The 10711-nt window shown below is 41.2% G+C and overlaps 1 protein-coding gene across 1 annotated transcript; it reads left to right on the top strand.

The window, feature by feature from the left end:
• The first annotated feature begins 397 nt into the window (after positions 1–397).
• Positions 398–9462, top strand: THOC3 (THO complex subunit 3). Its single transcript, XM_004428499.3, has 6 exons — positions 398–711; positions 1462–1618; positions 3334–3538; positions 4798–4959; positions 5081–5181; positions 8862–9462. Exons 1-6 carry the CDS (start codon positions 445–447, stop codon positions 9023–9025), a joined length of 1056 nt encoding a protein of 351 aa, XP_004428556.1. The 5' UTR covers positions 398–444; the 3' UTR covers positions 9026–9462.
• The last annotated feature ends 1249 nt before the right edge of the window (positions 9463–10711 follow it).

The following is a 10711-nucleotide window of genomic DNA, read 5'->3' on the forward strand; positions in this document are numbered from 1 at the left end:
CGGACAAGCTCACCGGCTGGTCTTTCTCCAGCAAGAAGTCGAGGGACTTCTGCGCTAAGTGAGGGGGCCGCGGGCTGGGGAGCAACCCTAGAAAAAGGGTATTTTACTGATAGGAAACTGAAGTTTAGAAGGATAGCGTTGGTTTCCGTCTTCGATTAAACAGGGATACAAATATATCTACCAAGCAATAGCTAAGGGGGAAATAAGGACCCTAAAGACCTCAGAATCGTTAACTGTGAAAGAAATTGAAAGCGAAATCAGTACTATTTGAAATCACAAAGGCGGGCGCACACTGCATGCCGGGATTTGTAGTCCCTTCCGGGGTGGCCTACGGTGCGGCTGCGCGGAGAGAGGCCTCTTCCGAGCGCATGCGTGCGACGGCGTGGGCGGCAGGACTGAGCGTTCCAGAGGTGTGGCAGCTGCGCTGGTGTGCGGGAGCTGGCCATGGCGATCCCCGCGGCGGCAATGGGGCCTTCGGCGCTGGGCCAGAGCGGTCCTGGCTCAATGGCCCCCTGGTGTTCAGTGACCAGCGGCCCGACGCGCTACGTCCTCGGGATGCAGGAGCTGTTCCGGGGGCACAGCAAGACGCGCGAGTTCCCGGCGCACAGCGCCAAGGTGCACTCGGTGGCCTGGAGCTGCGACGGACGTCGCCTGGCCTCCGGGTCCTTTGACAAGACGGCCAGCGTCTTCTTGCTGGAGAAGGACCGGTTGGTGAGCTGGCAGGGCCCGGCCTAGGCCAGGGAGAGGGGCTGTGGTGAAGCGAGGTGTGGTGGTGAGGAGAGAATGGCGGTGAGGGGAGTGGAGGGGGTAAAAAGGAGGCGAGGGGAGGGGTAAGGAGGGGGTGTGGGGGTGAGGAGGCGGTGTGGTGCGAGAAAGGAGTGTGGGGTGTCGAGGGAGGATGAACGAGCTGGAGTGGTAAGGAGTGAGGAAGGGGTGTGGTGGAGAGGAAGACAGTGAAGGGAAGGAGGAGGTGGGGGTGTGTAGGAAGTCTATAGTAAGGAGGGGTGAAGATGAGGGGAGTGGAGGTGAGGAGAGGGTGAAGACTGGTGGTGAGGAGGAGGGATGGGCCTGGGGTGAGGTGGGGGTGTGGGGGAGTGGTAGGAAGGAATTGCATGATGGTCAGGAGGGCTCCTTTGAAAATGATAGGGCGTCCTGTGTGAATGAGCAGGTGGGTTGGGAACCTTGGTGGCAGAGTGAGGTGGAAAACCAGATAGGAAGAGGAAGGCCAGGAAGGACAGAAGAGTAAGGGCATTGATGTGGAACACAGCCTCAGAACAGTTCAGATTGATTGAGGAGGAAGGGGGGCAGTATTGGAAAGAGTTTTGGGGAAGAGGCTTGGAAGGACTGGACTCTTTAATTATCCAGATTTTTTGTCACAACATATCTTGGTTTGAATAAGGTTGTTACATGTGGAAGCAGGTAACATATGTGTGAAGTGACATTTGGATTCTATTCTTTCAGGTCAAAGAAAACAATTATCGGGGACATGGGGATAGCGTGGACCAGCTTTGTTGGCATCCAAGTAATCCTGACCTCTTTGTTACTGCGTCTGGAGACAAAACCATTCGCATCTGGGATGTGAGGACCACCAAATGCATTGCCACTGTGAACACTAAAGGTGACTTCAGAGAGAGGGCTGTAGGAAGATAAGCTACTTCTATTTGTTCAACAAGCATTTTCCAAATATCTTCTCCATGCGTGGTCCTGTGTTAGGTGTGGGACATCCTGAGCTGAATAAGACAGTCTGCAGCTCCAAGGACCTCATGGTTTAGTGCAGGGAGAGAGGCATATGGATAAAAAAACCCTAACATAATACAACATGGTTCATCTTATAGTGGAGAAGGTCTATAATGTGGATACCCAGAATGGAAATGCTTAAGTCTGCCTGGAGGAGACAGGATAGCCTCACAGAACAAAAGTGGTCAGGGTACTTGGGTGAATGGGGAGGGAAGCACTTCCAGGAGGGAACAGCACGTGCAAAGGCATGGAGAATTTGGGATACTGCTGATAGGCTAGAATGGCTGATCTTGGAATGAATGGTCTTGGTGATCTGGGAGAAAATGACCTGGAAGTTGTGCAGTACATTTATAGACTCTGTTCTTCACCTGGTATCGTCTTATAAACCTTGAGGCCATTTATCTTATTCCGTTGACTAAGATGTCATTGATTATAAGATGCACCAATATTTTATGTTCCATTAGGAAAGAAAATAAAGCTTCCAGATAACCATGTACTCCCCAAATTTTGAGATGCATCCTGATGCGTTTTCAGTTGCATCATAGGTAGTAAAATGTGAAAAAATATGTATCTTAGAATTGGTAAGGTTGACGAAATTTTTAATTGTTGTGTTCGGTGTGGGCCACGGACTTTGTTGACAAGACTTGTACCTGGAGGTGGAATGGTGTAGTGCCTTCCCTAAGTATACAACTGGTGATGCATGAGTGATTTAGGTGGCATCTGGGTAACCCATCAGAAACTGGTTATTTATGTTTTAATGTCTACTAGAGAAAAAGAACTAGCTGAGAATTTATTGCTAAATTGAAGCTAAATCTAAGTAAAATTTTTTTCTCTTTTTCCTTTTTTTTTTTTTTTTTTTTTGTGAGGAATATCAGCCCTGAGCTAACATCCATGCCAGTCCTCCTCTTTTTTGGCTGAGGAAGACTGGCCCTGGGCTAGCATCCGTGCCCATCTTCCTCCACTTTATATGGGACGCTGCCACAGCATGGCCTGACAAGCGGTGCATCAGTGTGCGCCCGGGATCTGAACCCTGGGCGCCAGCAGTGGAGCGCGCGCACTTAACTGCTACGCCATCGGGCCGGTCCCTAAGTAAAATTTTTTGATTCAATATTAGGAAAAATCTTGAATAAAGAAAAATATAGCAGTTACATGGTTAGGATAAAAATTGTGACAATGGCATGTAAATGACTGGAGTTGGGGAAATGGTGGTATAAGAGAGAATAAGAAGCTTTGTAGTCAAATCTGGGTTTAAATCTTGGCTCTGTTCCTTAGCTTTGACATTTCAGCTCATCTCTCTTATCTTCCATTTCTTCATCTATAAAATGAGGATAATTTTATATCCTATAAAAATTTTACACTATAAAATGAAGTGTCCCTGAGAGAAATATTGTGAGGACCAAATGGGGAAATTTGTAAATGAATGTGCTGGACTGGTTGTGATCCGTAAGTGGTAGTCCCCTTCCAGGTCGTAGGTGCTTTGACTAGGACCTTCATGAATGAGTTCTAGAGATAGCTCTGGTCTGTCTAGAATAACAAAATAAACTTCTGGAGGATTACGGGCAAACAGTGTTTTGCTGACTCTATCTGCGTTCCCAGGGGAGAACATTAATATCTGCTGGAGTCCCGACGGGCAGACCATTGCTGTAGGCAACAAGGATGATGTGGTGACCTTTATTGATGCCAAAACACACCGTTCCAAAGCAGAGGAGCAGTTCAAGTTTGAGGTCAATGAAATCTCCTGGAACAATGACAATAACATGTTCTTCCTGACAAATGGCAACGGATGTATCAACATCCTCAGGTGAGGGGGTTCTAGCTTAGGGGACTGTCATGTGTTTGTACTGGGTGCTGTGGTAGATACGGAGATGAAGTAGATGTGAGTCTATCCTGAAGGAGCTTAAAGGACAAGTAGTAATAAAGAATTCTAACCCCTATTGAGCATCTTTGAGCCAGGCACCTTATGTTTTACTGAGTCCTCACAGAAATTCCAGGGAGTTGATGGTGTGTTTCCCATTTGACAGATGAGGATCTGAAATTCAGAGATGTTAAGTCACTAGTCAGCTAGCGAGCACTAGAACTGGATGTACCTTGAGTTATGGCTAATTCATACTCTTAAGGTCTCAGCTAAAGTATCACTTTCCCTCCAGGGAGGCCATCTTCATCACCTCCCTCCCCCAAGGTGAGAGGCATGTTAGAGGCTTATTTTATGTACTTCCTGTTGGTGGCATTTCTCATTCTATATTGCAACTGCATGTTTACTTGTCTGTATCTTGCATTAGACTGTAAATTCCATGAGGGTGGGGACTGTGTTTAACTTGTTTACTGTTGAATTCCCGGTGTGTAGCCCAGTACCTGCTACACAAAGTAAGGATCTCAGTAAATATTTGTTCTTTAGATGAATGAAATTGTGGAGTTGCAACTCAAGTCTGTCTTTTTCTGTTCTTTCTACTATCCTCGGTGAGCAATGCAAGGCAGAATGAAATAAGTTCTGTGATAGAGGGGCTGGGAGTTTGCTATGGAATCCCAAGGAAGGAAACATCACATTGACTGTAGGAGTTGGGAGTTGAATGAGGCAGCTTCTGAGGTTGACCTTGAAAGATGAGTAGAATTTTAAGAACCAGTAAAAGGGAACCACACAATGGACAAAACAGGTGTGAATGAGCATGACTTGCTTGGAGAGTGGTTGGTAGGGTTGCTGGAAGTGGTGGCAGATAAAGTATCTGAAGAGAGGGCCTAAAAATGGGAAGATAAAGTTGAAATGTAATTTGGGACCAGATTATAAAAGGCCTAGAATTCTATGCTTAGCAACTTAAATTTTATCCAGTAATTTTACCAGTATATGTCTTCATGTTGGTTAGTCTGGGTTCATATTCTCAGGTATGTGGTATGCCCTTTCAGTGTGTTGTTTGAAATCTTTTTTATTTCAAGAAAGTCTTCTTGAATTACAGTCTTTGATATTTGTTCTGTTGTCTTTGGTTTTCTTCCTCAGTGTCTCCTGTTATGGTCTTAGCACCTCAGTCCTCTTCCCACAATTTGATTGCTGTCTATCTTGTTTCTCAGCTACCCAGAGCTGAAGCCTGTGCAGTCCATTAATGCCCATCCTTCCAACTGCATCTGTATTAAGTTTGACCCCACGGGGAAGTACTTTGCCACAGGAAGTGCAGACGCTTTGGTCAGCCTCTGGGATGTGGACGAGTTAGTGTGTGTTCGGTGCTTTTCCAGGTGAGTGACTCTGCCAGCACTTTTCTTGTTGGGTAAATTAATTTTATTTCATTTTGGGTGAAATTGTGTGCTCCTCTTATTGGGTTATTCTAATATCTCCTCTGTCTGCTCTGTATCATAGGCTGGATTGGCCTGTGAGGACCCTCAGTTTTAGCCATGATGGGAAAATGCTGGCATCAGCATCCGAAGATCATTTTATTGACATTGCTGAAGTAGAGACAGGTAACTAAAACCCTTGCTACCTTAATGAGAATCTTCTGCCTTTCATCTCTGGCCGTCAGGACTTCTGTTGTTGTGTATTTTCATCTCTCTACACCTCTACTTCCCCAGCATTATCATAAATGACTTTGTCTCCTTAAGACAAGTTTGTTTATTATGACTGTTATAATCGGGTATGAGGGAGCAAAGAGTTAGGAAAAGAAGGGGGCGAGTCTGAAAGAAAGTGATTTAGGAAAATATTTTGCATTTATTAACTCTAAATTCTTCCATTATAATGAAAAATTTTAAATACAGAACGTAGGAGGAAGAAAAGAGCATCGCCTATGGTCGCACCATCTAACTGCAACCTCTTTAAGCGTTGTGGTATATTTCTGTCTTTTGTCTGCATGTGAACTTAAAAAATGTATTTTTTTATAAGTTAAAGAATTATCAAAGTAGATGTGATTTGCTTTAAAAGCAACAAAACAACTTCGCTATAGAAAAATGGGAGGAGAGTATTCATTTTACAAAAGAATTTCCTCTGGGGCCGGCCCGGTGGTGCAAGTGGTTAAGTGTGCGTGCTCTGCTGCGGCAGCCCTGGGGTCGCTGGTTCAGATCCCGTGTGCGCACCGATGAACTGCTTGGCAAGCCATGCTGTGGTGGTGTCCCATATAAAGTGGAGGAAGATGGGCATGGATGTTAGCCCAGGGCCAGTCTTCCTCAGCAAAAAAAACAGGAAGATTGGCAGCTGTTAGCACAGGGCTGATCTTCCTCACACACACACACACACACACACAAAAAGAATTTCAGATTTATTTTTTAACGTAGCTTTATTGTTTTTGGAAATACATGGTACTTTAGTAAAAGAATTCAAACTATATAGAAAACATCAAAGAAGAAAGTAGAAAACTTGAAATTCCACAATTTAAAGAGTGCCACTGTTGATAACATTGTGGTGAGTGTTGTCCAGCCATCCAGAGAGACGGCAGCTCCTTTATGTGACCCCAGTTCATCTGATGCAGGGATGCTCCCCTGCTGCTCTGGGACCTGCTTGCCTCGCCTGCAGGGTGTTACAGCTTCTCTCATGGCGATGGCTGCTGAGCTCTACTGCCAGTTATAATGGGGTTTAGAATTCCTTTGAATATACTAGTATGTACTTGACTGTATGCCAGGAATGCTTAAGCTGCCTAACTATTAGGTGGCTTCTAATCTTTGCACCATTATAAATAATGCTGTGATGACTGTCACTTATGTACTTCCTTTTACTTGTGTGGTCATCCTTTTGGGTAGACCATCGAAGTGGTATTACTGAGTCTAAGGTGTTAACATTTTGTGAAGGACTAAACCACCTTACAGAACGGTGATTGCATGTTTGCTCTTAGTGCAATGCGTACATGTGCGTCTTTTTCCCATGCCATCGTTGTACGAACTTCTTTTAATTATCTACTTTATCTAATACATGTAAAAGGTGATTTAATTCACATATAATCTTTCCGGAATATATCAAATATGGCTGTATTACTTTTTTAAAATGATTTAGACAAATACTCTTAACATGTTGGTTGGTTTTTTTTTTTTCATTTTCTCTATAACCTAGGTTAAAAATAAAAAGCAAGATGATTATCAAAGTAAAGCACAGTTATATTATTTACAGCGTTGTTTTATGCATAAATGGGAAACAGTCTAAATTTTCATTATCATGGACTAATTAAATAAGTTGTGATAGGTTCGTGTTACAGTATGCCCAGAGAAAGGCAGCTGGCTATGGGCTGACGCGAAAGATCTGCGAGGCATGGTAGTGAAAGCGCAAAGCAGGGGCCAGTCAGTGCATGTGATGTGTTCCCATTTAGGGAGAGAAACCAAAGCTAATGTTGTAGAAAAACATTTGGAAGAATTTATATCAGACTTAGAAGATTGGAGGAAGATTGCAATAAGGAAACAGATAAATTTAAATTTAAATTATTAATCATTATGGAAATCAGTTAAACAAAATTAAAAATTTAGTTCCTCAGTCACCCTGGGCACATTTCAAAGACTCAGTGGCCACATGTTGCTAGTGAGAACTGTATTGGACAGTGCACATATGGGATGTTTCCATCACAGAAGTTTCTATTGTACAGTGCTGCTTTGTGCCCTGTACTGTTTGAATTTTATGCAGTAAGCATGTCTTCATAGATTAGTTTGTAAAATAAGAGTAATACATGCTCATTATAGAATATTAGGAAAATGCTAACAAATATAAAGAAATTAACAGTCACACACAGGTCCATAATTTAGAGATAACCATTGCTAACATTTAGTATATTTCCTTCTAGTGTTTTTTCCTCCTATATAGATATTTTTTGTGTTGTTGGAATCATATATTAGATACAATTTTGTATCCTACATATTTTTAATGGATAAATGTAAAGCAAAGTAAGAATTAATTTTAATTTTATTCCTGATAGCAGATATAACAGAACCTCATTTTAATACAGTCCACTTGATTTTCAGCTTTTCAGACACGCCATACACATTGCATCAGTCTGTTGGAACTTTGATGGTCTGGAATAGTAATGTAGGTCTCACACAGTCAGCACCTTATTTGTCGTTTAGAGATTAAACTTTCTAATATACGATCAAGATGTTAAAGTTTATGAAGCCACATGGTTATTTGGGAAACGTCTTAGAAGGCTTCTTCATGTCTACTCTGGTTTTCTTGAACTGTACAAATCTCTTTATCTTAACCAATCCCATAGCAAATGACATGGAGTGAAAGGCCTCAAGAGGAATGAGAAAGGAGGAACAGACTCTGAAACCGTTCTTTATGTCTGTAACTCAGAAATTTGCTCAGACGTATAGCTATAGACTGCCAGATCCTAGTATCATGAAGAGTGGTTAACTGTCCCTGAAATAGAATTACTTAAAAAAAACTCTTTCTCTCTCTGTGTATGTACACACACTCATACACACACGCATGTGTATATGAATAATATTTTTTTAACAGCTTTATTGAAATATAATTCTCATACCATACAGTTGACTAGTTTTAAGTGTATAATTCAATGTGTCCTGCATTTTTAAATTGGCACCACACCGTAAATGTTTTACTACATTAAAATCTTAACCCTAAGGTTGAAAAACAGTAAAGCAGGACTAGGAATAACGGCTTTGGGAAAATCATGTTTAATTTCAACAAGTAGAAGGAATAGGACTTTTGGGAAAAGAAATCTATTTGTAAGGCATTGTGGTTTATTAGAAAGCTCTGTGGCTTTGGAAACAAGACTAATTTCCTGTGTTAGCTCTGCTTCTTCCTTGAGGTGTGACTTAACTGTTAAGTTACCCATTTCTTTAAAAATGGGGTTTAAAATTATTACCTGCCTTGCTGGGTTGTCATTATACTTTATTCAAAGTATGGTCCATCTGATTCATAAGCGGTGCTCAACAAATCGTAACTGCTGTTACTGTTTTTCCAGGGAGTATAGAATAGGGGCTCAGAGCATAGGCTCTTAAGTTAACCTGCCTGCGTTCAGATCCTCCTCTGCCACCTACTGGCTTGTGACCTCTTTGTGCCTCAGTGTTCTCCTCTGTGAAATGGGGTAATGATTGTACCTATCTCATGGGGTTATTATGTGGATTAAACAAATTAATATAGGTAAGTATTTAATAAGTGTGGTCTCTCATTATTAACATATTGGTTGGTTTCTCTATATTGATTTTTATAGGAGACAAGCTATGGGAGGTGCAGTGTGAGTCCCCGACCTTCACCGTGGCTTGGCACCCCAAAAGGCCTCTGCTGGCGTTTGCTTGTGATGACAAAGACGGCAAATATGACAGCAGTCGGGAAGCAGGAACTGTGAAGCTGTTTGGGCTTCCTAATGATTCCTGATAGGAGGACCTGACATGGGGAGAGGAGGCGCTGGCAGAGGCCTTCCTTTGTGTAATTAGTTTGCTCTGTTCTCTTGGAGTTGGTGGGCACCTAAAGTATTTGTAAATTGGTATAAATTATAAAAGTCTTTTGTCAGGCTGCCCATTTGAGTTCCCTTCCTATTCGTTATGTTAGCTGTTCCCATTCTTTCCCTCCTGCATGAGGGCTCTGCAGTGTGGGTGAGGACACTAGTGTACCTTGTCTTCTGGGGACCTGCTGTCTTCCTGCTTTTGGGCGTGTAGTAGACCTTATTGAGCTTGCTTCTGCTTAAATAATACCTAGTTTGGAGGGGTGGGTGAGGAAGGGTGAGATGGGGATGAAGATTTTTTTATAAGTAAAGAAATGTATATAATTGTGAGAACTGAGCATTTAATAAAACTGACTTTTTTAGTATGGGACTTTTAAAATTATGGTTATTATTTTATATATTATATATTTATATATTTTATATTTAATAATAATATAATATATAATATAATATTAACTATATCAATATAATATATAATATATAATAAAATAATAATATATATTATATATAATAAAATTATTATTTTATTATATTATTACAGGGCGATGTAGTTTTGCATTTTTAGAAAAACTCAGAGTTTAAAGATTGTAATTCTATCAGTTAATGTCTTAACCAAGAACTCTAAAATGCAGGGACAGAACGTGAAGTGCATGGACAATCGCAGTCCTTTATATATTGTTAATGTTTATGTGTACGTGTACTTGGCCTCATTCTTCAAAGGGTTTGTAGATAAATTTATGATAAACACTGAGAAAAGTAGTAAAATATAAATGAAAAATGCATAATCAGGATAAGACATATAAATTAGAAGAGAAAGTCAAGATGGGGGCAATTAAAACAGAAATATGCAGAGAATAAGGACCTAACTGATTGATTGAACTAAAATTGTGGCTCTCCACTTCCTGGTGGCAAAGTGAAGAAGGGGATAGTCAGCTAATTCTTATTAAAAAGAAAAACATACCAGCTCCCCAGGGAAAGCAAAGCTTTCGTTAGCTCTTACCTCCAAAAGGAATGGCTCATGTAGGGGATTGCTACCTGTAAGCAACATCTTGATTTTCATTGTGTTTTAATGTATTTCAGCATTAAAAAAAAAAAAAAGAAGTATACCTCAGTAAGTGATGTTTGTAGAAAATTTTGGAAAAAGCAGGTAAGCAAAAAGAAAAATATTCCTGGCACCAAGAGATAAAACCACTATTAGCATTTTTGTGTATATCCTCTAGGAGTTTCCTATGCTCATATTTATATATAAAAACATTTATCTTTATAAAAATCTTGAAGGCTAGACAAATCAGGTATGACAAGATAAAGTGCGCAGTGTGCTCAGCAGCATGTTGGGCAGTATTATAAACACCCAGTAACTCTTAATAGACATTTTTAGTTATTGGACACTATGTCTGGTACTGTAATGAGCACTTTCCATCAGCTATTAACTCAATTTTTGCAACAGCCTTCTGAGGCTGGGTTTTATCACCATTTTACTACCTCAGGGAGTTCAAGTAACTTGGTGTTACTCATTAAGTGACAGTATTCAGATCTAGGTTTGTTTAAGTCCCATATGCCTTCTATTGCAATGGCTGTTCTGTTTCCCTTTGCCATTCCCATTTTACAGATGAGCAAAC

Source organism: Ceratotherium simum, chromosome 4 (genome assembly GCF_057802395.1).
Source record: "Ceratotherium simum simum isolate JZ-2026a chromosome 4, ASM5780239v1, whole genome shotgun sequence".
Lineage (NCBI taxonomy): Eukaryota > Metazoa > Chordata > Mammalia > Perissodactyla > Rhinocerotidae > Ceratotherium > Ceratotherium simum.

Bases quoted from the DNA above. Each gene is read 5' to 3' on its own strand.
- THOC3 (XM_004428499.3), top strand. From the start codon at position 445: ATGGCGATCCCCGCGGCGGCAATGGGGCCTTCGGCGCTGGGCCAGAGC. The intron at 3,539-4,797 runs GTGAGGGGGTTC...CTTGTTTCTCAG, and splicing joins GGATGTATCAACATCCTCAG to CTACCCAGAGCTGAAGCCTG. The intron at 4,960-5,080 runs GTGAGTGACTCT...TCTGTATCATAG, and splicing joins TGTGTTCGGTGCTTTTCCAG to GCTGGATTGGCCTGTGAGGA.